The 26,969-nt window shown below is 40.6% G+C and overlaps 1 protein-coding gene across 3 annotated transcripts in view; it reads left to right on the forward strand.

The window, feature by feature from the left end:
• The window catches only part of LRCH1 (leucine rich repeats and calponin homology domain containing 1), a 157,382-nt gene that overhangs the window by 122,542 nt on the left and 7,871 nt on the right, over positions 1–26,969 (forward strand). Inside the window, exons 16-20 of one of the 3 annotated variants that reach the window (XM_029936737.1) lie at positions 1,094–1,198; positions 9,614–9,723; positions 10,800–10,937; positions 15,260–15,337; positions 23,911–25,829. In XM_029936737.1, coding sequence (XP_029792597.1) covers positions 1,094–1,198; positions 9,614–9,723; positions 10,800–10,937; positions 15,260–15,337; positions 23,911–24,117 — 638 coding nt within the window. In that variant the 3' untranslated portion in view covers positions 24,118–25,829. Of the gene's footprint in view, positions 1–1,093; positions 1,199–9,613; positions 9,724–10,799; positions 10,938–15,259; positions 15,338–23,910; positions 25,830–26,969 lie in introns of those variants that run through there. The other 2 variants (XM_029936738.1, XM_029936739.1) reach the window with 2 other exon arrangements.

Genomic DNA, 26,969 nt, shown 5'->3' on the forward strand with positions numbered 1-26,969 from the left:
CATAGGATTTAAAAAGATAGAAATTCTTTTTGGTAGCTTTAAAACTTTGAAAAGCCAGTTAATTTTTATTTGAAAGTTAAGCATTTGGATTTATGTGGGTTCTGTGTTATAAATTAAAACAGACTGCTCAAATCAGTAAGTTTGAGTAAGAACTTAGATTCTTAAATAGGCTGTTTGTTTTCTTCAAAAGAAATTTTTTTTCTCAATTGTTTTCCTCCAAAGAAAGACAACTACATATACTCAAAGATTTGTTCTAGAAGCGTATCCATTTATTTTACTGGCCCTGCCTTAGCGTTGAAAAAATATTGTACAGATATTTCCTCAACATGTAAAATTATTATATGGATAGTTAATGCAAAAAAAGATGTTATTTCATAAATGGCTAACTCAGAAGTGCTTGAAATTGATTAACGTCTATTGGTTAATTAGGTTCATTGTTAAAGAGACTCCTCCAGTGTCAAGATCGGTTTCCTACTGATCAGTATCAAAGACAATATTGAGAGGTGTGTGTCAAGGGTTGAAGGAGTTGGCTCGCTACAGCTATCAGTGAAGCAATGCCAATACCCTTGAAAGAGAAATTGTACATTGCCTTGGGGGAAAAAATTGAGATTCTCTAATAGTCTCATTTCTAAATAGTAGATATATTTACACATATTAAGCTGTGTCTTTGTAACCAAATATTTTGTGTGAATCGTATTTGCTAAAATTGTTACTTAGAAGGTTTTTGAAAAAGGTATCATCTGGTTGGTCTTCTGCCTTTTATCTACATTATCTGTGGGCGCTCTTCCTTTCTGCTGACATGATTCATTAGTACTCGGTGTCTGTGGGCTTGCGGAACTGTTAAGATTAACGATATTTACTGCATGCAAAGTATATGATTGATAAGTACTAACACTCGGTTTTTATCATTCTTTTTATTTCATGCGCCATCTCATTCTTCCCCTATATTGTACATTTGAATTTAAATCCCATAATATGAAATTCGCTTCATTTCCATACAAACCTTATGCCATGTGTGAAATGCTGCCGCCCCTTTGGTTTTTCCTGGTCCTTGTCCACCTGCACGCGGCCCGGCTCTCTCGCTCTCCTGCAGACCCAGCCCTCACTCTCCCTCCTATCTCCTTCAACAAACTTACACAGGCACAAACATGGGACAGCTCTAGCTACAGTGTTCCATCTGAAGGAGACAGTGACAATGGTAGGTGGCCTTGTACCTGTTCTTCAACGTGCTCATTAATAAGCCAATGATATACTAAACGTTCGGTTCCGTGTAGTCGAAGATAGAGTGTATTCACTTGCATGCCTGATAGAAGAAATCATGAGTAAAGCTGGAAAGCAAGTCCAGAGCAGTGCATGTGGATTGTTGTCCAGCAGTTTGTTAAACTACGTTTAATGAACTTGAATAATCTGAATTTCGGGAGGACTTTACAATAATTTCTTTCTCTACCTTTTCCGCTTGGGTTTATTGGTGTGTTTGCTTGTTACCAAAATGTGGGAGTGTCTCTGCTTCCTTCTGCATTTCAACAAAGTGTGTTAGGAGTTTATTATCTATACTTACCAGGTGATATTTTCAAGGTCATTAATACCATGGCTGATCCTGGAGTGGTGCACTGAAAATAATCGTAACATTGAGAAAGAGAAATCACTTGCCCTCTCCTTTTTTTTTTTCCATTTCCACATTTTAACTTTGGACCCCTCCTACCTTTGTGAGGGTAAGCTCACTTATATCATAGTCAATTGGCCTGAAAATCAAATGTGCCAATGAAAAATCAAACACAGGCTACTTGGAATATTATGGATATCTTTTAATTTTATGCCATAACATATCTTAAATAGCCTAAAAGATGAAAAAAAAAATGTAGTTACTTCGATCTACATGCCATGTATATCTGAATCTCCCATTTGGTCTAATGTTAGTTAAGATTTTAAACATTTTACTCTAAGATACAAAGTGATAAAAGTAATGTTAAATGAAATAGTATGATTTATAAGAAAGAACATTGAGATGTGAGGCATAACCAAAATGAAAACACAATAGGAAAATAAATTTTCTGATAGTGGTTATTTTTTAATTGAAGCATGTTATATAGAAAATATATATTTAAAACATTTGCTATGATTTCTGGTTGAAATTCGATAAAAAAAGGCTTTTCCAGTTTCTGATGTGGAAGGGTAAATGTATATTTTGGCAGGTTAATTATAAAAGGAGTTTTATTATTTCATGAATTTCTAGATTTTTTTAACTGAAAATAAGTAGGCTTCAACAACAACAATGAGACACAAGTCTCTCCTTTATAGCATCCCTATTTTAAATTCTGGAAGTTGAAGAGGGCTCAATGGAAACTTTCTTGATGAACTGTCACTTTACTTAAAAATAAAAAAGAGAGGGAGAGGCATTTTTGTTTTTCAGAAAGCATGGCTATTTATGGATCTGCTGTTGTTTAAAGGAAGTAAAGCCTAAAATGAAAGATTTATGTGTGATTTGGTATTTCCTTAGGAGTGATATCTGAAACCAAAGACTTTTTTTTCTTTAAGCTGGGAAAGATGTAGTCATGTTCTGTAGCAGCAGAATCTGTGTAGATGAGCCAACTAACACCAGAGGGTGAGGGCACGTTGCTGCTTAGCGGTGGGGGTGAGGCCACATCAGGCCCGACAACGCACCGTTTCTATCCTGATGCTACAGCTATTTATCGAGGACTCTTTGTGCCAGACTGCCTTGTTTTTTATTAAAAATCCTAAAATTCCCAGAGGAATGAATAGTTGTAGAAATCTCTCTGAAGATAAAATCACCTTGCACTCCATGCTTGGTATTTTTTTTTGTACAAGTGCAAATTCCAGGGATTCGTGTGTAACCAGGAAGCCATTCTGCAGCCATAATAAAGGAATCGCTTTCAGTATTTGTGCGGCTCCATCTGTCACATCAGATCATTGGCGGCTGTCATTTATCCCTGTTCACAGTTTGTCTCTCAGATGCCATGGCCAACAGCTAATTTTCTCTGCAGAAATGTTTGTGCAGGGTCCTAGATCTGACTCTTCACATGCTTCTTCATTCTCTTTGTGCTGCACTTGGCCTTCCGATCTGGATGGATTTTCCAAAGCATTTTTTAAATTGATGAAGCTGCACTATATGTGTTCACAAGCACACGAGCTAATCTTGCAAGAGAAATACAGCCTGCGTTTTTATGTCATTCTTACTTGTTCCTCTGTAGTAGGAGATCCTGTTCAATAACCACTCGTGGCATTTCAAAGCTGATGACCCCATCAGTCTTGTTTCCTCCTGTTCCCGTTATCCATCATCTGCATCTATCTCGACTTTTGTAAATAAACAGCATCCAATTACCAGTCCAACCCAGAGCAATGTAGCTTGTCTTTCATTTATATTGTTTTAATCATTATTTTTTGTAAAGTTGGCATTTTTAGACCTTGTTCACTGTCTTGCTTTATATTAAAATTCACCTTAATTTAAATTCTTTTCAATATGTCACTCCAGATACATCTCATTTTCAATTCCCCATTTTTTTCTAAAACTCTTTTTTCCAAGAAATAAAACATGGCACACTGGCTGGCAGGTCCTTGGAAGTTTGAATTTCCATGGTCCCCAGGGTCCGTGGGGGGGCATGCAGGTCTGTCCATTCCTGACACTGGATGGGGCAGCTTCACTCAACTGGTTCTAAACGTAGAAACTTCTACTCTTTCTTTGGCTCTTGCCCCCTGTTTCTACTCTGCCTCCTTCCTGCCTAACAGCCTTCACTTCGAAGTGAAAACTGTTTCTGTGTTCTTTTGAATCATTGTCCCTTTTTCATTTGCAATTAGTTCATGGGTGCTAATGTATACATTTAAGATTGGCCTTTGAATTATCACTGGAGCATGAATGAATGGACATTCCCATTCCGGGTCAATTTACAGACGTTCTGAGGTTTTACAATAGTCTTGCACTTCCAGGTATTCTTTCCCCTGCAAAAATGAGGAAATAGGCTGGGAGAGGTATTTCAGCAATTCTGAGCCCTGACTTCACATTAGAATCATCTGAGTATTCTCTTTACTGTTTCATTTATTTTTGAGAAAGCATGAGCAGGGAAGGGGCAGAGAGAGAGAGAGAAGAGTTGGGGGGCAGGGGGTCCAAAGCAGGCCCTGCAGTGACAGCAGCAAGCCCAGTGTGGGGCTCTAACACACCAACCATGAGACGTGACCTGAGTGGAAGTCAGATGCTCAGCCGACTGAGCCACCCTGTGCCTCGAGTCATCCGAGTATTTTTAAGCCTATAGCTGCCTGTGTCCACACTCAGAGGTGCTGAGTTTTTTGGTGTCACGTGGAGTCTGCACATTAATGATCTTGATATTATGTAAATGGGTAAAAGTCACTAGGTCAAAATATGAGTATTTTGAGCATAGAGAATGTTTCTAATTCATGTGGAGGCACCCGAATGCATCAGTAAGATTTCTAATTCGCGTTCTCCTGGATCTTAGAGCCCACCGTATTTTGCTGCCCTTGAATTTGTGTATCTTAAACATCAGACCCAGTCTAGGCTCTTAACTTCCAAGAAGAAACCAAGAGCTAAATTTCAAAACCTCATGCATCCACAGAGAAGAAATCTGTCATTGAGATAAGTTTAGGTAATAAAGGTTAATAATATAGACTGATAATTTCTATACCAAGGGTGCATTTCATTACATAGGCATTTCAGGCAATTTTTTGAACAGTGGGTTTTCTTGGTTTAAAATAACAAATATTCTTACAACAAATAGAGAAACAGTGTTTTTGCACATTTGTAAGTGTCTGATGAATGTCTACTTTGTGCTAGGCATGATGCTCATCATTATGGATAAACTCTGAAAAAGACAAGATATCTGCTTTTATGGAATTTTTACTACAGAGTCTAATGGGTTCCGACTTGGAAACCAAGCTTTGGTAGATTTTTCTTGACAGGAAAAAATTCAGATGACTGATTATCAGGGCAGGATAATCTATGCAAAGATACTTCCCAAATAGACTTATCTTTGAATGAGGGAATTTTTGAAACATTTTCATGTTTCATTTTTTTTTCATCCATCAAACTGCTTTGTGGGGCAGGATGAGATACAGATTAGAAACAGGCATAACCTCTCACAGAGTCATAGTGGAGAGGAATAGATCTATACTGTAAAAGAGAAAGTGTTGAGTTCCATGAGAGAGACACAGATAAAGAATTCTGTACATTGATAGATCATTCCCAGGTCAGGGATGAGGATGAGGAGGAGAGGGAAGGAAGTGGTAGGGATCATGGAAAAATCCATGGAATCTGACCTGTACCTAAGGTGAATTTGACATTCTGCACAAATACATTCATCATTCCTTGCAGGGTCTTTGCTTAGAGATTTGTCTCTCTGGCTAAATAAATTATATATATGAGCAAATCATGCATCAAGAGAAGAAATCTGTCATTGAGATAAGTTTAGGTAATAAAGGTTAATAATATAGACTGATATTCATTAGATATATAGTAAAACAGTTATCTATGTGTCTATAGATAAACCACCTGGTCCCTTCCTATACACACCCACGCGCACACACACACACAGAGTCATACACATAGATACACACACACATGCGCGCAGTCATACACACACTCACTCTGCTCTCTTGTCCCTTTATTTTTTCTTTCTTTATTTCTTACACGTAAATAGGGTGGTGTTTGATTTGAAAAATAGGTACTAACAATGCAGCTATTCCTAATATTGCCTTATAGCCTCAAGTTAAAATTATCCCTCACCTGAATTAAGTAAGGAAGTTCTTAAAATTTAGTGATGTGAAATTAAGGAAAAAACAGAGTAAGTCTTCCAGAGATCAGTTTCCCGAAATCTTGGTCCAGTCTGGTAACCGCATGTGTTATTTAACTATGACTTGAAAGAAAAGAAAACACTGTAGGTAATGTAATCAGAGCCATCATTATGGTCCTAAAACTACTCTGTCACAACAGACCCGGCAAAATAAGCATTTATGTGCTCTGTAGATTTACTGTTAGCCTAAAAAGTTTAACTTTTCATACGTTCCACAATAATTAATTCATTTAAAAAACCAGTAGTAGTATAGCCATGGTTTCCAGTAGTTTTAGGTACATTTGAAATATCCACTTAAAAAAACACATTTCCAATATGTTTTAACACTGCGATTGCTTAACATTCATAGAGCAATGACCCAAGCATGCATTTTGTATTTTTAAGATGCATGGGAATTTACAATGAAAAATGATGCCAGGACATTAAAACCCAGACACCGCTGCATTATCTTATCCACATAGGGTCTAACAAGGCTTAGATACTTGAATTGTGTGCTGTTAAACCAAAGCTCATGGTTAATTTAACTTCCTGATGGTTTAGTATTCAAAAAGAAATCTGCCAATAAAAACATATTGAAAATATTAAGCATGCTGTAGTAGATAAGATTGCCCCTAGAAAAAAGGCAAAGGGAAAGAAAACCTCCAAAGAAAACATTACATTTCTTAAAATGATGTTGGGGCGCCCCTTGCTGGCCAGTGTTTGTATTACTCAACTCTGTTCACATTCCTGAACTTCTTTGGGAAATTGGGTTGACTTCTATTCTTTGGGGGGTGTGGATTATTTCTAAAATTTTACACATAAATATCTATCTCTTCCGGTTGTTATGTTAAACCTTGATAGGATGAAAAAGCAAGTTTAATGCATTTCTGATTTCTTCCATGCTTCCTGCTTTGTCAACCTCTTTCTCATTTCCCTACGAACTTCTCATCTCTCCCTGCTGGCCTACTCTACCCTACTTCCTTGGCTGCACTTGCCTTTAGTTTTGAAACAATTAGTCTCCTCTCCTGTAGGTTTGGTTTTTGTAGGTCTTGGTGACAGCCCTTTGGGGACATGTCTTTGGCTCTTTTTACTGGTGACTTGCCCTCCTCTGTGAGGTTCCAGAAAGTGCTGTGTCTATTAGACCACCCACTTCCTCCCATCTACTGTAAATCAAGGGCTTATTAAGACGTGTCAACTTTCTAATCTTCCATAGAGCATCAGATGCTAAATCAGATATCCTACAACTGACTTAGAAAGAAGATACTGAGATGTGAGAAGCATAATGCTAGTCATTCATTAAGGTGGTTTGGTCCAAAGTTACTGTTGAGATTAAAATGACATAGTTGGGTGAGCATGGAGTCATTGATTATAGGGAGTAGATTCCATGTTTAACTTTTATTTTATTTTTTATTTTTTTAATGTTTGTTTATTTTTGAGAGACAGAGAGACGGACAGACAGAGCATGAGTGGGGGAGGGGCAGAGAGTAAGGGAAACACAGAATCCGAAGCAGGCTCCAGGCTCTGAGCTGTCAGCACAGAGGCCAACATGCGGGGAGGCGGGGCGGGGGGGGGGGGGGGCCAGGAAGGGCGGTGCTCGAACCCACAAACTGCGAGATAATGACCCAAGTCAAAGTTGGGCACTTAACCAACTGAGCCACCCAGGCACTCTTAAAAATTAATAAATTGAAATGGCTTTTAAAATGGCCTGTAGGAAATGTTTGTCAGAATAGAAGAAAAGTTGTATGACCTTCTTATATTATTTAACTTATGGTTATTGAAACTACTGGAATTGCAGTACTAATGCAGCCTTCTCTGTGGTACTGGTTTTTGAAATTGAAGTAGTTCTCTGCCCCAAATTTCCTGAAGAGCCCCCTGATCTCGCCTCGCCTCCTCACAGGAGCACTCTGAAAGTCTGTGAGAAGGGGAACCAACAGCGCCTCTTCGCTGCACTCCGCTCCCTCTGGTGGGCATGGGAAGCTGAGAGCCTTAATGGGATAAAAATCTCAAGGAAAAAAAATTCAAGTTTGAATGTGCTTTGTATCATGAGAAAAAGTGATTAAAACCCTTGATAGAATCACCCTGCCATGTGTAGAATATTGTGTGCCTTCTTTCTTAGTCTTTTCAAGATGTTATCCTTCAGAGGTTGGTTTTTTTTAATGTTTTCTTATTTATTTTTGAGAGAGAGAGAGAGACAGCATGAGCAGGGGAGGGTCAGAAAGAGAGAGACACATAGAATCCAAAGAGAGGCTCCAGGCTCTGAGCTAGCTGTCAGCACAGAGCCCGACGCGGGGCTCAAACCCATGAACCGTGAAATCATGACCTGAGTCGAAGCAGAGGCTTAACCGACTGAGCCACCCAGGCGCCCCTCCTTCAGAGATTTAAAATATTCGTTTTCTTTGGAGCCAGAGGCTTGCTTCCTTTCAGAGGGAGCACCGTGGTTAGTTGCTTTTCTTGGTGTTTACAATTTTTTAAAATTTATTTATTTTGAGAGAGAAGGGAGAGAGGAGAGTGAGCTGAGAAGGGGCAGAGAAAGAAGGAGACAGAGAATCCCAAGCAGGCAGGCTCAGTGCTGACAGCTCAGAGCCTAATGCGGGGCTCCATTCCATGAAATGTGAGATCATGACCTGAGCTGAAATCAAGAGTCAGACGCTCACCCCACTGAGCCACCCAGGCGCCCCTTGGTGGTTGTAATTTTAAAGACATGAGGCCAAAGATGATCTCTTAAACTGCTTCTAATCTGGTAAACTTTTCTGGAAGGAGCCTATGGTCATCTCTAAAGAGCTGACTTTTTGGATACGGTGTCAGGGACATGACAGAAGGCAGAGTTTTCCCCTCCACGCTTAAACCATGTAATTCTATGTATCGTCACTTAGTTCTTAACTCAGGCTTACAAAAAATTTTGGCAAAAGAACCATTAACCTGTCCTGATTTTTAATGTGTAAAACAATTTTAGAGTCCTCCTATTTGAATAAATTATTTGACTTTATGAAAGGATTGTGAAGCCCCAAGTATAAATGAACACTTAGAACGAAAGCAGTGGAAACAGAGAAAGGGGACACTTGTCAGGGATGTGGCCTGGCATGGTTCCAGAGATGACCCAAACTCTCCCGTGGATTCACTTTATTGTCACCAAAACTATAGCTTTTGTTAGTCTACATAACTCAGTAAAATTGAAAATATAATCCTTAGGGCGCCTGGGTGGCTCAGTCGGTTAAGCATCTGACTTCAATTCAAGTCATGATCTCATAGTTTGTGAATTTGAGCCCCACATCAAGCTCCGTGCTGACAGCTCAGAGCCTGGAGCCTGCTTTGGATTTTGTGTCTCCTTCTCTCTCTGTCTTCCCCAGCTTGTGCTCTGTCTCTCTATCTCTTAAAAATAAATGAACATTATGGCACCTGGGTGGCTCAGTCAGCTAAGCGTCTGACTTCAGGTCAGGTTATGATCTCCTGGTTCAAGAGTTCGAGCCCCATGTTGGGCTCTGCTAACAGCTCAGACCTGGAGCCTGCTTCTGATTCTGTGTCTTCTCTCTCTGCCCCTCCCCTGCTTGTGCTCTGCCTCTCTCTCAAAAATAAATAAAACATTAAAAGAATTTAATAAAAAAGTAAATGAACATTAAAAAATTTAAAAAAGGTAAATATAATCTTTAGAATATTCAAATCAACCTTTCTGCGTGAAATCTGAATTTGCTTCCATGAGTGGTTAGTGTGTTATTTTGGGGTAAACTATTTGTTTAACTTAAATAAGAGTAGTCCTGCACAGCCGCCTGCAGTAGGCTCTCTTAATGAAGCGTTTTTTTTTTTTCCCCTTTCTATTACAGTGTTTCTAAGACCTCAGAGAAATTTGGAATCTATAGACCCACAGTTTACTATTCGGAGGAAAATGGAACAGATGAGAGAAGAGAAAGAGTTGGTGGAACATCTCCGTGAGGTACCCCAGAAATAGTATATAAGTGAATAATCGCCTTCAGATGGAGGCAGCATTCTGTATTTTTGAAAATCTACTTTGGGGGCGCCTGGGTGGCTCAGTCGGTTAAGCATCCAGACTCAGCTCAGGTCATGATCTCACGGTTCGTGGGTTTGAGCCCTGCGTCTGACTCTGTGCTGACAGCAAGCTCAGAGCCTGGAGCCTGCTTCAGATTCTGTACCTCCCTCTCTCTCTGACCCTCTTTACTCACTCTTTCTCTCTCTCTCTCTCTCTCTCTCTCCCTCTCAAAAATAAATAAGAAACATTAAAAAAATTAAAGAAAAAAGAAAAATTGACTTTGATGTACTGCAAAAAGGGACCTATAGCAAACGAGCGGTATTCATGGCCGGGAGCTTTGAAGGAAAGGAGAAAGCCAGCAGGGCTGAAGGGGTACTTGGCGGGGGAGTGGGGTGGGTTTGGCTGTACAAGGGCAAACGTGGGGGACGTTTGTAGCCTGAAGGGGTCTGGAGCCTGACCGTGTCAGTGTCAGGATCCTGGCTGTGATACGCTGCGCTACGTTTACAGGTAGTTACCTTTGGGGGAAACTAGGTGAGGGGCACACAGAATATTTCTGTAATGGAATATGAATTTATAATTATCTCACGATAAAAAGTTCAGTTTTTTTTAAAGGAATAAAAAATGATTTCTCAGCTAAAACATAATGTGAGAGAAAAGCATCCCTCAGCCCCTCGTCTGCCCCTCGAAGGCCATCACAACCAGCTGGGCTTGGTGTCTCTTGGTCACCTCATTCTGGTTTTCTGTTTTCATAGCCAAGGCTGAGGCAACACAACTCGGGAAGTAATTTAATTGTTCCTTTCACTCAACATATTAAAACTTGTAGGCACAGCTGAATTTTTTTTCTATAGCAGAACTTTTTCTGTAATATCTTTTTGAAAAAGTTTAAATAATGGCAGTGTTTTCCAAGTCTTCCTATTCTTCTTCCCATAATGCAGTTGGTGTTTCAATTCCCTACTACCCATCACTGTATCTTACCGTCGGTTGCCTGGTAACAGCTGGCTTCCCTCTGGTTCCTCCCCCAGAGCATCGAGATGAGACTCAAGGTCAGCCTGCATGAAGACCTGGGGGCCGCACTCATGGATGGTGTGGTCCTCTGTCACCTGGTCAATCACATCCGCCCACGATCCGTCGCAAGCATCCATGTCCCCTCACCAGCCGTCGTAAGTAACACCAGATAAAGGGAAACTGACTTTTACATAAGACACACACTGTGGGGATGGTGTTGCTTGTTAAAGATGTCAATGGGGTCCCGGGGACCCCAACAACTGGAAGAACAGAAAAGAAAAAGCTCTGAATGAAGCAACATTTTTCACCTAAAAAGGGAGAATATATAAATATGTAAATGACAGAAAAAAATTATTTCAAAAGGTAAAGCAAATCACGTTAAAGAAATTACTGGTCAGGTTGCTAACTTTAAAGACTGTAGGGATGTAAAGATTTCATTTCTCACAAGAGGTTATTTAAACAGTGAGAAGTCTTTCCAGAACGCTTTTCTGGTTGGTAGCTTCTCTTCTAAATGGAATCTCTTTATTAATCACTGAGGATTTTAGGATGACTCTGAAAAGACGTGGATTCTGTATAAATGACATCAATAACCTGTCAGGTCGGGGTTAGTCACTTGGACATTAATTCAGTGATCCCTTGATGCCTCACTTTGCTCAGGCAGGGTCCTCTGGAGATCCTGGGGAAGGAGTGAGTGAACTCCACCAACACCCTAAAAGTCCTCTTCTCCAATGCGGGGGAGGCAAAACTGGCATGCGGAACCTGGAGGCCACAGGGCATGTTTCCATCCAGAAGAGAGCTGCGGAGTCACTTTCATGGTCATTCAGACGAGGGTGGGGGGTCAGGGATAAGCGTGTCTTTGGAGCCCTAGATCAGGTTCAGACAAGTGGGAAAAAAAATAAAAATTTCTATCCACACTCTTCACCGTTCATTAGGAGCAGTGGAAGAGTTTAGGGGCTACTATGCATGCGGCGTTCGGGTTCAAACTCCAGATCTGCCTATCTGATCTAAGCTATCTGACTCTGGGCAGGTGCTTAACCTCTCTTCAACTTGATTTGTTCTTGGAACATGCTCTTGTGAGGAAAAAAGAAGGCTCTTGCATATGGTACATACATGAATATAAACCATTGATGTCATTAGTGTTTATAGAACAGATTTTCAAAATTCAGAACCCCTAATTTCAAGGCGCAGTGCTTATAAAATATCACATAATGAGGTTTTTTCTCCCTTCCTCACCCCCAGGAAAGCCTCACAATGGCCTTATTGATGCTGTCTTTTCTCTTGGCAGCAGGAGAGATTAGCCAATTCCATTCCAACTGTCAGTTTCCTTTCTATACTATGAGCATATTTTCCATTGGAAAATTTTACCCCTTTTTTTGTTTCAGAAATTAGGGGAAAAGATAAATTTGTCTCTTCAAATTTGTGTCTAGCTTGCCTTAGTTTGGGGAACAAATTCTGTCCTATAATCCACTATGAACCTTTGTAGTTTTTTCAACAAACGAGGTCCAAACAGCTATAAATGAGTCATGTGCCAAATTCTCATTTAATAATTTTCCTCAAATTTTTATAAGAGAGAAACTGTGACTCCTCATAGCCTCCAGTTTGAATTTACAATTATATTATTGATAGTAAATATGAATCATGTATCTAGTAAGCATTTTTATAGTTTACTAATCCTTCAGGAAAAATGATGCACTCCTTTAAAAATATTTTGGTTGTCAACCTATTTTCTTTTTGAAATATTTTTTTACTTGAAGAAATAATGGGAAAGAATGTCCACCTAGGGAAAATAGAGAAATACAGAGGAAATAATAAAATCAACCTTTTTCCCATGAGCCAGAGACAGCCACTGTTAGCATTTTGGCTTCTCTACTGACTGCTAGCATCCTTTCTGCATTGAAGTTGTTTTGGATTATGAGTTACTTATATTTACTATTTAGTAATGTTTAAAATTTACCAAAATCTCGATATGTTTTCACATCACAAAAATTCTTTATAAATATCTATTTTAGCAACTGTAATATATTTTAGCTTATGTTATCATGTTGTAGTTTTCCTTTTTAGAAATATGGGCTGTCTCCAAGTGTCCACTTGCCTAAAAATCTTCAGGGAGGTTCTCGAAGCCCCCTTTGATCAGCACAGCTGTGCTACAGCTGTGGAACCTGCTTTTGGTCCTAGTCTATGCTGTCATCATCTACCTCAGTGTTTACACGGGCTCTTCCCTCTGAACTAGAAGACTCTCCCGCCCTCTCTCCAAATCTCATTTTGCAGCCTCGCTGTCTCCCGTGGCTCCTCCCCCTCAGAGGCTCCAGGCAGCAAGCCCTTCAGACTGAGTTAGATTTCTGTCCCTTGATTTTTTTTCTCCTAAGAATCATCTCATCACTCAGACCTCTACCATACTAATTATAATTTCCTGTAACTTATTAGTATTTCCAACTAGACTAGAGGTAAGTGACCTTGAGAATTGTGTGTTTTGCCTCCACAGGTGCATACTTGCACCTACTGGAGTATCTGACACGTGGAAACACCCAATATGTACCATCGTATCTGCACCAACAGAATGGAGGCCTCTTCTGCACACGTTACTGTCAACATCGAGCATTCTAAGTTTTCATTCACAAAACTAATTTTGTCCATTTTTTAATGCCAAGCAGGTATAATTTTGATTCTTTGACCAATGATGGGGTTGAACCTCTATTTTATTTGTAGTTCAGTGCTTTTCTACCTAAACCCAGGCGACAGTTGTAGAATGGGCCCTCCCTCACTTCCAACGATGGGAAATATCTTGTGTTGACTTTACTGAGCTGACCTAAATATTTTGAATGGTGTGGGGCATCTTTGGAGTTTCAGAACACAGCCCCCCTAAGTCCTTAGTACACAGAGGACGATAAGGGCCTGAAGGATTGGAGAGACAAGTACTAAGGTCTCAGATGATGAAATGCCTCTTGGAGCCCTGTCACCTGGGCCAGCTCCTAGCCTTCTGGTAACCTCATGTCACATTACCTGTGTCTGTACCTGCCCTATGCAAGAGGGTGCACATGGTGGTCTTCCTAAGACACGCCTGGGAGAGAGCAGAGCCACCAAGCAGCTTCTTGCCCACCTTGGCAAGTCGCATGTTGAGGGGTACCACTTCCTCTCTAGCCAAGGTGAAGAATGCTTGTTTGGCCTCCAAACTAAATGGTTCCACACCAGCAGGCTTTCGTTTTTTCTTTCCTTTTTTTTTTTTTTTTCTTTTTTTGGAGGGGCGGGAAGGTAGGGTATAAGGGGTCCCTTTTTAAAAAATAAATAATGTGCAGACTTAAATTTTTGTGCTCACTGGTGTGGACTCTCTAAAATGGACTAAGAGTCACCTCACTCTCACTTGCTATTCACAGGGCAAAATCAGTCTTTATGAAATATTGCTTCCACACCTAGACTCGTGAATTCATTCTTCTTGCTCCCTTCTTGAGGGAACTTAGAGTAGACTATTAAAATTCAACAGCAAAGCTTTTAAACTTGCCATGTAGAAATCAAAATGCGTGAATCAGATCTACCCGTTTTCCATCCCACACCTTCTAGAGGCCATCTGTGACTACAGTCAACTCAACTGTAGGAGACTGTTGCTTAAATCCTAAACATCTTACCATTTTTATTGTTTACTTCTGTTGCCTCTTTCTCATTAAACCCATTGCTTTGGTGAGAAGGAGATTAATTGGCCTCCTGAATTTAACTTGTCGTAAAGAAATATATTTGCTGAGGGAACAGTTGATGCTTATGGTATGTTAGTAGATGAATGAAAGCAGATTATTCAAGAGTATGATCCCATAAAAATTGTAAGTATGCATGTGTGTACATATCCATATATGTATATACACACATACATATGCAGAAATTTGCATGCATGTATAAGAAATTCTGCTTATATAAGCATCTATGATTATACGTGTGTTTATGTATATCTTTTCACACATGCACATACACATACACAATGTCTGGAAGAATATAATCCCAAATATTAACAGTTCTTCACTAGGTAGATGTTTCTGGAAGATTTTTATTGTCTTCTATTTGCTTTCTTCCTTTAAATGAACATGTATTGTGTGCACCATTTAGAAAAGTTAAGATTTAACCTCTTATTAAAAAATGGACCTAGAGGGTGTCATGCTAAGTGAAATAAGTCAGGCAGAGAAGGACAGATACCATATGTTGTCACTCATAGGTCTAACAGGAGAGACCTAACGGGACCATAGGAAAAGGAAAGGGGAGGAAAAGAGTTGGGGAGAGAGAGTGAGGCAAATCATGAGAGACCTTTGAATCCTGAGAACAAACTGAGGGCTGAAGAGGGAGGGGGGAAGGGAAGGGAGGGTGATGGACATGGAGGAGGGCGCTTGTGGGGAAGAGCACTGGGAGTTAATATGGAAACCAACTTGGTAATAAACTGTTAATAAAAAAGTTATTTCTCTTGTAATAATTCATTATTTCTCCATCTTTGCATTTATAGCCCAAACTTAGCATGGCCAAATGCAGAAGAAATGTGGAAAACTTTTTGGAAGCATGCCGAAAATTAGGAGTACCAGAGGTAACATCAAACTTAGTTCCAATAACCATGTTTTGGTACAGATTTGACTTAACATATGTGTTTGAGTCCACTAAGTGAATGCAGAGATTAATGCATCCTTTTAAGTCTCAGTCTTTTTTGAGAAATAGTACTGAATAAGTTATATAAAAATTTTAAATTCCTCTATTGCAGTAAAATTAAAATAGCTGAAAGTGGTATTGGTAAATACTGAGGGAAAAGAGAACAGAATTTCTTTAAGGTGTTAAAATAAATGCAAAATTCCAAACTTGAGAAAAAAATGTAATCAGCTTGATATGCTATTCCAAGAGCAAAAATTGCCGAGGCTCCAGTGAGCCTTCTAGCAAGTTCCATAGGGTAGAGTTCTGGAGCTGATGGTTTTCCTTATCCAAAGCTGTTATGCAAAGCACATCTGTAGTGAACTCCTAATTTGTTGATTTCCATTCTGTGTAGTTGCATTTTGGGTCTGTGGATCAAACTAATCAATATTGAAAATATTGTAATTATTGTTATTATTATCATGAATCATCACCGCTAATAATAACAATGTTTGTATGTTGCTTTATAATTTGTTAACTGTTCGCAGTTCCATTTACCCCCTTAATCCACTGTAGATCCAACTGTCATTCCTTAGAGCCAGGCCAACGGTAGTCGGCTACTTTTTCTTTCTCCCAAGCTCAGACCCACCCTCAGCCTCAGTCTGATGGCTACTTTGGGGCTTTTAAAGGCTTTGCTATTAGTAACATAAAATGACTAGTAACAAAATCCACTCAATTTAGGGATAAGTTGAGAAGTTTATCATCATTGTGATAAACAGAAATGGACAGGATGACATTTTTAAAAATTTTCTTCGTTTTCTAATATGCCAGGGATAAAGTAACTACAAACTCTGTCATGAAATACTGTTTATGAGTATGTGAAGGATTTACACTGCAACGTATTTCTACTCAGTGGTAGGAGTTCGTTATGGGACCCGAGAAACTCTTACTTCCCTCCCGTCTTCCTGTTTCCCTCCCATCTTTCCTTCCTTCCTTCCCTCCCTCTCCTTTAGCTTGTTAAGGTTCAAAGGTAACGGGTTGTTAGTGGTGCATTTTTTTTATCTTATTTGAGGACAAGAAGAGAATTCTTAAAGCATCGTTTAGTCAGAACTATATTAATAAAAAAAACCTTATAAATTCACATTCAAAAAGAGTGTAGTCTTTATAAAATGGATGAAATGCCTTTGTGATCAATCCAAATGTCTTTCAACAGTGTTAATCTGTGTCTGTATTGCATGTGTACATTTTAATATTGCATATACATTCTCAGCTTCAAGTATTTGTGAAAATTCTTATACACATACTGTTTTTTAATAATTTGACCACCATGGGCTAATAAGATTTCCATGTGTGAATCCAAACTATCCTACCAGGTCTCAGAAGATAAATTATTTGTGTCTGTGCCCAAAAGCACTGATGAGTTACAACCTAATCCCCTGTGATATTTTTAAACTCATCAAAAAAATTTTTTTGGCTTATGGCGATACAAAATGAAATGGAAATGCCCTTCACCAAGTGTTGTGAGTAAAGATGGGTAATTACAATTTTCTTTTAAAGTAGGGAAAAGGAAATTAAATTACCATAATATGCAGAGAAAATTTTATCATGATTTCTGAATCATGCCCCTAGCAAAGTGCCCATTGCACTAATCAGTAGCTCATAATTTCCAGGAAGATTTAATTGCAGGGAAAAAAATAACCTTTTTTTGCCAGTGTTCCATATAACTATGGTTAGTAAGAAATATATTATTTAGGCTATTTTTGAAATTTTTTAAATATTTGAGGTGACTCTCAGGTTTGCACCGTGTGTAATGTGCATGTGTGGTTGCACGCATGCTTGTGTGTGTGTGTAAATATGTATTATCCATCCTGATGGATAATCCAATAGCATTTCACTGGTGACTAGAGTTACATGAAGCTTTTTGCCATGAGGAAAAGTCTGTTGGTTAATTAGCAATTGAACTTGAATCAGATGTGTCAAAGTAAGGAAGGAATATTCTAGTGGAAAAATAGAAATTGCCAGTGGAAGGCAACTTGCTGATCTCCCTGTGTGCTCAGAGGAACATACTTTAATCTCACAGAACGCATGAGAAATACATGATTGGAAGTGAAATCTTCCATCTGGGGATATGAGAGTCAGTTGGGGGGCGGGTGAAATGACTCCTTCCCCTTAGATATGCTTCTTTCACTATGGGGAGGGAGTGTTATTTTCATGTTTATGTTTTAATGTAGTGTAAACAATTGATTATTTACACTAAAAAATAATTTTATCACAAGCCTAATGGCAGAAATTTCCATTTACAGTCAGACGTTTGAAATGGCTGGTTCCTAAAACCACAGAGAACCTGTGCTGTTCGATTTTCTTAATTGCATCACATTTAAGATTTGGGTAACAGAATAGTCACTAATAGTCACTGATTTCTCAGTCACAAACATAGGTAGTTCCTCAGTTTGTAAGCTTCCTCTGCTTTCTTCTCGCCTGTTACTTATCTACTCACTCACAAGTCACAGAGATATTGAATTCTGTATCTTATGATAAATACTAATTGACAATGACAAATCACCCCATGGAGAATGAGAAGTCACAGCTGTGCTCTAAGCCCTGTGTTTGTTGTCTTTTGTAATCGAATCGCCCTTTGAAACTAGAAGGAGTCCGCGTCGGCAGCTTCTATAATTTTTCAGGTTCCTGTGGGTGGAATGTGGTTGCCGAGCAGATTTAGTTTAATTTTTACAAATAAAGTAACACGAAGGGATGGAAGTTCATTTACAATTGTTTCAATTGTTATAGTGTATTATATTCTCTTTAGAAGTCCCCATGGACAGAGTCCCAGCTCTGTGCCTCGGGCTTGGTCAAGGTTCATGAAGCATTTTAGTCTGTGCTTCAGTAGCAAGGTTCTGCTGTGGATGATCTATGCATGTGGCTTCTTCACATTGGCTGCATTCGGAATTGCAGGTGGTGCGAGCAGCCCACTCGGGGTATTTGGAGGAGGTTAGTGTATGTAGAAGGCAAGGCAACTCCAGAGCTCTGGTGTGTGATTCGTGGCTATCACTGCAGAGCCCGCCGCTGGGCTCAAACCCACAAACTGAGATCACCACCTGAGCTGAAGCTGGACACTCAACCAACTGAGCCCCTCGGGCGCCCCTCCTTCCAGTATTTATTTCAATGTAGGTCATTCTTCCTTCCTGCTGTCCATTTCAAGTGCCTTGGGTTTTTGGTTTTGGTTTTGGGATCAGTTCCCCAATGAAAGGGACACACATTGAGTGAACATAATGTGGAAGGAGAAGAGTGAGAGGGTGAAAGGATCTGTGAGCAGAGGGAGGGAATGCATAAGGTCTGGGGTCGATTATCCCCACTTAGGCTGTTAACTAGTTGTGTGCCCTGAGGCAAATTCCTTAAAATTAGCAGCGGTTAACCATTTACTGAGGACTTCTTATACATACATGTACACCCATCTCAGACGCTCTCTGTTGAGGGTTGGAGGTAAATATTTTCTTGCCATATCCGAGGAAACGGAGTCCCGAGAGGTTAAAATAATTTCCTAAGCTCACGCTCACAGCTGGCGGCCGCAGACCTGGTGGTTTGAACCGGTTCTCTCTGAGTTCCCTGCTCTACAAACTGCAGGTGTTGGGATTTAAGGAGTAAATATAAACCACATCCTTCCGAGCCCCCAGTCTTTCAAATGACGGGCGTGGGAGGGGAGGGAGAGCCGAGTGGGAAGATCATTCTCTCGTCAGCCAGAGCAGTTTCTGTTTTTTCAGTAGCGTATATTGGATTTCTAAGCTAAGATGTTCTTGGGGAGCTGGGGGGAAGCACCCTATTGACAAACATAGTTTGAAAGTCACAGACCTCTCTGCTTTCTCGAGCTGTCCTACTCCATGAAAGTTCAGCTCCGTACTTACTTCTCCTCCATCAGCTGCTTGGCGGTGGGCGAATTCACTGTGGGTGCATCAGGTGCCCTGCAAAATCTGGGGATTGGGTGTAGGTGCGGGTGCCATCCCAAGGCCCTTGTGGAATTAATGCCCATAATCAGACAGCACTTGTCTTTGACTTCTGGTGCCGGCATCGACTTGATCTTGAAGACCAGTCTCCCCTTGGTGGGCTTCCAACTTCTTGAGGATATGTTCTTTATATCTCCCCAGAATCTAACTTCAAGTCATGAAGCTATTAATGGACAGACTGAGGCTTCTTTTCTGAGTCTGCTTGGCCACTCTTGGCGTCTATGCTTCATGTAGAAGACTCACTATTGGTTATCGGGGGTTTTCTATTTGATCTAAACTTAGAGCTATGTGAGGCTCACTTTAGCATTATCTCAGTTCAGAACTCTGATTTACAAAGCATTAAAAGTATTAGAAAATAGGGAATTACTTTCTGTTCACCAGGGAAACTTTTCTACTCTGTTTTAAAGAAGTAGCCTTGGCCTCAGACCTCTGTAAGGAGCTTAATTTAACAGACTCGCTCTCCCTAGAGGAGAAGGGAACTTAGATGAAATGCACTTTGTTTTCAAGCTGCCTAGCCCTTCTTGTTACTCCTGTCTGCAGAGGGAAAACAGAAGAGGATCAAGGGCAGCAGCTCTCATGGGAGACACCTTGGCAGTGCGGGGTCCCCACCTGCCTGCCGGGGCAGCACAGACGCCAGGAGCCTGCGGGACCATAACGTGTCCCTTAGCCTCTATGTCGGCCAAACAGAGTTAAAACTAAAATCTTAACGACCGCCTGGGTGGCTCAGTCGGTTAAGCCTCCAGCTTCGGCTCAGGTCATGATCTCACGGTTTGTGGGTTTGATCCCCATGTCAGACTCTGTGCTAACAGCTTAGGGCCTGGAGCCTGCTTCAGATTCTGTGTCTCCTCGCTCTCTGGCCCTGCCCTGCTCACGCTCGCGCTCTCTCTTTCTCTCAAAAATAAGTAAATAATATTTTTTTTAAATCTTAAAAGTGCGTTTGGCTTCTAACAATGATCATGTTGCTTAAGGATTGTGTTGATATTATGGCCCAGTCTTTAGTGCCTTTCATTTTTTCTTTCGTTTTTTAAAATATGATACAGTAATTGAAAGTGTCAGTAGTAACTTTCCTACTGTCTGTGAGGGTTGAGGGTTTAGGAAATTTGTAACTAATCTGAATTTTATTTTTGGCAGACGTTCTATAAATTGAAACCTTGTAATCTTGAGGAGAAATGAGTTCTTTCTTTTATGCCTCTTTTTTCCCCTTTGGAATCCATTCAAATCATAACTAAAAAGTACTTTTCTGGATAGGAGGAGGTTCTTTTTTTTTAATGTCCATTTGTTTGTTTAGAGAGAGAATGCCTTTATTCGAGAGTAGGGAGCAGAGAGAGAGAGAATTCCAAGCAGGCTCTCTGCTTTCAGCACAGAGATTATGACCTGAGCTAAAATCAAGAGTCAGACACTTAATCGACAAAACCACCCAGGTGCCCCTAGGAGGAGATTCTTATTACAACATTCATTTGACTTTTACATTTATACTGGTTAATTCTGAGTTTGAATAACCAGAGATGCCAACTGACCCACTTACTTTTTTAACAGCAATTTAAAAAATTTGTAACATATTAAAAGGGCCAGTCTCTGGCTTGTAAAAACCAGGCACCTGTCTTACAGGTGGTGTGTGTTTACCACTGAGAAGGTAAGAATCCCTTCCCCTCTGTGTCTCTCTGGGCAGCGGTCTGACAGTTTTTCATATATGCATGGTTGAGAAGAAACATTTTAAAAGCAGCTAGGAAAGCGTTTAAATTACAATTCTAGATGGAGTAGCTTGCTGATATAACAGTTACCCTCCGGCTCCATAAAATTGACGATTAGTTCTGCGTGTTTAGAGAAAACTCTGAAAACCCTTCACCACCTCACTCGGCTCCCTACCAGATTACACCTGTCAGTCAGGGCTTTACATGCTCAGAATGACCATCAGCATGCCTGAGATAAGTGATCTTAGGTTTAAAGAAAACCTACTTTGTAAGCCTGGCGACCTTAAAAATTAAAATTATATTTATTAAAAAAAATTTTAATGTTCATTTATTTGAGAGACCGAGTGTAATAAGGGGAGGGGCAGAGAGAGACGGAGACAGAATCTGAAGCAGGCTCCAGCTCTGAGCTGTAGCACCAGACCCCGATGCAGGGCTCGAAGTCACAAGCTGTGAGATCATGACCTGAGCCGAAGTGGGAAGCTTAACAGCTGAGCCACCCAGTGTCCCTAAAATTATATTTAAATAAATTGAATATATTCTAAAACCCCTAGAATTTAGACTGCTTGACACTCAGAACATTTATAATCCAGACCTTTTGCCAGATCTGTCTACATGTCTGTTTGCATCCATAGTATTTGGAGAGGCTCAACCAATCTTTAATAGTAAGCTTAGTCACACATTCTTATATTAACCTTGACAGTTGTGATTTCTGTTCTTTGTAGTGGGAATTAGCATCCACGCTTGCCTCTAGGACTCTGAATGTATTAACTGTTTCAAATGCCTTGCAGTAATTACTAATGCTGTCATACAGGGTGACTTTGCCTCTTTACACTTCTTCCTTTTTAGCATTTTCCTATTTTAATTTTAAGATTAAAAAATGCATAATCTCTAAGTCCCTCTCGTTATGACTGTAATTTGTGGGCACAGTGTCAGAAAATTCACATCCCCAGCGGTTTCAGCCCTGTTTCCTAGCATCCCTGAAGCGGCTGCTCTGACCGTTTGGGCTGTGGGACGTGGGACCCCAGCAGCCCACACTCCACGTGTTCCCGCGATCCCAGTTTTTGCCTACCAGACAATCTTACACCGATGTCTTCTCCCTTAGAGATCACGATTTAGTTTCAACCAGCCACCATGGGCTGTGAGTCCGGGCCCTACCCGCTTTAATCTGAAGTAAGTCCAGAATCTATGGCCTCACGAAATTCATCGCAGAGGGAGAGCAGTGGTCTGTGTGAGCTCCCCATGGGAGAAGTGTGCTGGAAGAACCCTGTAAGGACTCTCTGATTCAAGTTCTTGGGTGGCCTTGCTGGGGAGAAGACCAGACATTTACCTAGGGCTCTGCAAAGTGACTTACAGTACAGACTGGAGGCAGAAGGATTTGCTTTGGTGATGGAAATCCCCACATTTGTGTATATTCGCATTTCAGTTTGTGGATGCCTTGTCTTAAGTCCACTTTGTACAGATTTCACTGGTTAAGCACAACATTGCAATAGAAATTCTTATTGCAATAACGCTTCATTCCTTCGTTCCTTTCCCCATCTGCTAATCTTTGACCAGCGTCTCTCTCCCAGTGAAATCAAATCTGTGTGTAGCTGTTTTAATTTCCTGGGAAAATAAGAGTGGTAGCTCAAGTCCCCCAAAGCCCCTGCGAAAAGCTGCATGATCCGAATAGATCTAACATGACTTACTGTCTTTAAAAAGTCTTATGAGCATCGTCTCTACCTTCATAAATTAGAATGTTTTTAATCTTATTCATCCTGCATGATATTATAGTATTTCTCTGTATGAGGGCATCAAGCTAACTTCAGAGGATACAAACAAGACTGAGTCTTGGTCTTAGAAGCTTTCAGTGGCTCTGTGATTTGCCAGTGAGGCTAAGGGGAAAACTGTAGCAAAGTATGCTACAAAATATATATTGTATATGTATATTTTTTTTAATGTTTTGCCAGATTTCAAACAAAGCTGCTGTTTATGCACTATGTCTTAAATATTTTCGAGTCTTGTTTAATATGGACACAAAACTACTTTCATATAATCGCTGTTAATGTTACTCTGTAGTCCTTTCCAGTTCAGGAAGTCAGTGTATCAGGAAGCTGTTTGCTCCTGACAAGAACAGATATTCAGATGCTGACTCAGAAGACCTGTCCCTTCCATATGTGTTTAGTGATGAATAAATTTGCGCCATAATCCCATGTGGGGATGTACCTTTATTCTGACTACACATCTAAGAAGCCTCCTTCAGACTTTTGGTTTATGTGTGCCTGCAACACCATGAAACGTTACGTGCTTTCGGACACATGTAGGAACATAAGTAGAACCAGAATTCCCTGGAGTCTATCAGGAACCCTCAGACAAAAAGAAGTCAGGTGTATGAGTTCCCTTTCAGAGAGGAATACTTTATATGCATTGAGTCTTCATAAGCTAGGGCGGAAAAAATACAATGAGAATGGTGAGGACAGGTGGAGATTCAGCCGGGAAGTTTGTATTTAGGTTATGTCCTGAGTGTCCCTAGCAAAAAGCTCTCGCTGTTATGCTATTGGTGAGCACGTGATACCACTTGGGTATTAAAATTGGACACCACCAGCATCCAGTTCCAGAGTGTGCTGTTCCTTAGCAGTGGGTTTGTGGGTGAAGGATTTCCTTGTGCTATTTGCAAAAAACACTTTGGGTATGCTACTTTTCTTTAGTAACAGAATAAAAAAATCTTCGATGGGTTTTACCTGCTTGAAATAAGGGGTTACTCTTGCCATTTGCTAGTAACCAAAAATGTGTGCTTCTTTCCAGCTCTTCTTCTGTGTATTTTTAATTGTATGCACTGTCTCTTTCTGTTCTAATGGCTGCCCACGGAATAGGCCGACCTCTGCTCTCCGTATGACATCCTGCACTTGGACTTTCGTCACATTCGAAAGACTGTTGACACTCTGCTGGCCCTTGGGGAGAAACCCCCACAACCAACTTCTGCCCTTCGCTCCAGGGACCTTATAAGCTTCTGTCTTGTCCATATTCTCTTTATAGTGCTGATCTATATCACTTACCGCTGGAATGCTCTGTCCGCATAACCCCTGCATGTGCGTCCAAACAAACACTCTGCTGTGTCACCCTGAGCCATCGCAGGGGCCTTCCTCCCTCCAAGCCTCTGTTTTGCCAGCTTCTGTCCCTGACATCTCTTTAGTAATCTCTCGAATTTTGAAGCTGAATGCTACAAGTCAGGTTTTCCCAAAGCACACACTTTATAGAATGCAGCTCCCATTAAATAATCTCTCTCGCTTCCTGAAAACCAGTGACCACAGAGTGTATCCAGACCTTGTGCTTTCTCATTCACATAGTGCCCACAGGAGCGCTATGCAGTCCTTCTCTCTCTCCCTATGAGCTTTGCTGCCCTGGGTAGAGTGGAAGAAAATGCCAGAACAGGAGCAGAGGGGATTTAGCATATGGTAGTCTTTTTACTTTGGGTCAGTGTTGGATCCTAATTCAGGACTGGACAATTGATATGTAATGGAGCCACCTTGCAGAGAAGACAGAAAATCAGCATTTGGGGGCTCAAATTGGTCTATAAAAGTCTTTAATAATACCATTATTGACCAAGTTGAAAAACATCATCAGTGAATGACTGCTTTGCTGACCACTCGGTTGGATTCCCCTTGTTTCCTGCAGTGGGAGGGTGGTCACCCTCTTCGACCCTGAGCAAGCCCCTCTGCGCTGCTGACTGGGAAGGAGGTGGGGGGTGCTGGGGAAGGAGGGGCCACTGCTGTTAGAGCGCCACCTGGAGGATTCACTTGCACATCACTTCCGCATAGTTTTGCCTTTTGCTCCGTGCTAGGTCTACTCTGAGGCTCTTAGAAAAGCATTTTCCAGAAGGCATTTCTATTTTTAAATAATGTAATGAGTCCTTCTGCTTTTTTGCTACATCACATCATAGCTGCAGTCAAAAACCTGATGGATTTGACTGTATTTGTTTTCAAATAAAGCCATGAGTCATAGAACATTCTGGGTCTGAGGACTTGGGTTACTATGGCAGAAGCCAACAATAAGATTGCTCTTTAGCAGAATGTAGTTTCCCTAATGCCTGGGCATTTCCAGTGACATTAACAAGCTGCTTCTATTCCTGAGTAAGCTTACAGGATTATATATTAACTAAACCCACTTTTGGAGCAATGTTGATTGACCAGTTTGTAACTAAAAGAAAAAAAATTAGAATCTTGTCTAGGACAAGATCTTCCTGGTTCTGAGATCTCTGTTTCTAATAGGAGAACTCCCTGCTTGAGGTTTGGGCAGTTTCCCCTCTGCTTCCTTGTACATCTGGGTGTCATGTACTATTTCTTAAATTTTGGAGATGACAATGTTAACTTCCTGAAGATAGTTCTAGTTTACTGAGATGCCAGAGTCTACATCAAGGCTACAAAGAAGATAATCTTATTTTTCTGAACATGTCCATGAATCCAGGGGACTTGAGAATATGGAAAACCCACATAGTTAGAAGAGTATATTTATAAATATTCTTTGTTGGTAAATAAAGTCATATTTTCTACCAAGAAACACTCTCTTTCCTTGAAGATAGCTTTTCCCTCCTGATTTTGTGTGGAATGGCGAAGAACAGGGTATGTGGAAGTGACCTAATTAAGCTTGGTTATGTATAAACAACCCACAGATGTACTGAAATACTTCTGGTGCTGTCTTGTATGCTTCAATCTGTAACACAATAAAACCCCTTTGTGCAATGTCTCATGAGCACCCTGAGCCCTAAGTTGCTTAATAAACACATTTCAAGTGATTTTTCCAGGTTCTTATTGGCCCATCGACACACTGATTTTCCCACCTAGAGCAGCCTTTGCTTTTCCATGTGGCTCTGCCGTGCACTGAGGCTACCCTGTAATCATCACCACTGTTTGTTTGGTTTTCTCTTTGGGGGTGGAGGGGGGGAGGTCAAAAAGGAAGAAGAGTGATGACTTACAGGGTGGCACTTGAAAGAAAATCCTATCAATAAAAACTGAGTAGAACAATCATGAGATCAGATTTAATTTTTGGTGCTGAGCTGACATCATTCTCTGGCTCTGTCCATATTTCTATTCTGGCATCAAAGGATTCTTTGGATGCACTCTCATTTCTCCTGTCAATAGTTTTTCTGTCCCCTAATGTGCTGCTACTCTTGGGATCTGTTGGGTGGTATTTTTTTAATCAGGTGGCATGGTAACTAGCAGAACACAATTAATTTAGCCCTTTAGGCAAAACTTTGAAAGAATGGTCTTGCCCAATGTCAAGCAGTTCATTTCTATACAGAATATTAAGCCTCCCCGTGGTTCTTCCCCAGGGTACCCACACGCTAACTCCTATGCTCTCGTGATGCCTGTCATTTCACTGTGACTCCGTGTGCAAACTGACACGCTTGTCGTCCGTCCGAGAACTGCTCGGGGATTTCGTTGTATGATTTGTATATGCAATCCTAAATCTCCTTCCTCACACAAGAAAGACCATTTTCCCAGTACTTCCTTCCCGTGCCTGCTAAAAAGAACCAATTATTTGTGTTCTCTATTTGAGATAGAGAACCTTCTATTTCAAATAGATCTTTCTTTCTCCAGCCCCTCCAACTGATGGCAGCTCACCGCTCAGTGTTAGGATTTCCACAGTGTGTCACAGCTGATGTGTCTCTTCATCCCTTCTAGAGTCATGATTTGTATGCAGCTTACAGTTCTGGGGAGACCCCTGTGGAATGGGGTGTGGGAAGGGAGCTACAGAACTCAAATGTAAGGCAACTAAGTAGGAGTTTCATTGATGAGAATGGGTAAAAAAGGCACAAGATATCCTGATACCATTTGTTTGTAAGACATTAAATTTAGTGCTAGAGTTGTCTAAAATCCATGTAGTCCCTGCCATAAGAGCACAGGATGTTTCACCTTACAGGGTAAAAGTACTG

This window comes from Suricata suricatta, chromosome 4, assembly GCF_006229205.1.
Source record: "Suricata suricatta isolate VVHF042 chromosome 4, meerkat_22Aug2017_6uvM2_HiC, whole genome shotgun sequence".
Classification (NCBI taxonomy): Eukaryota; Metazoa; Chordata; class Mammalia; order Carnivora; family Herpestidae; genus Suricata; species Suricata suricatta.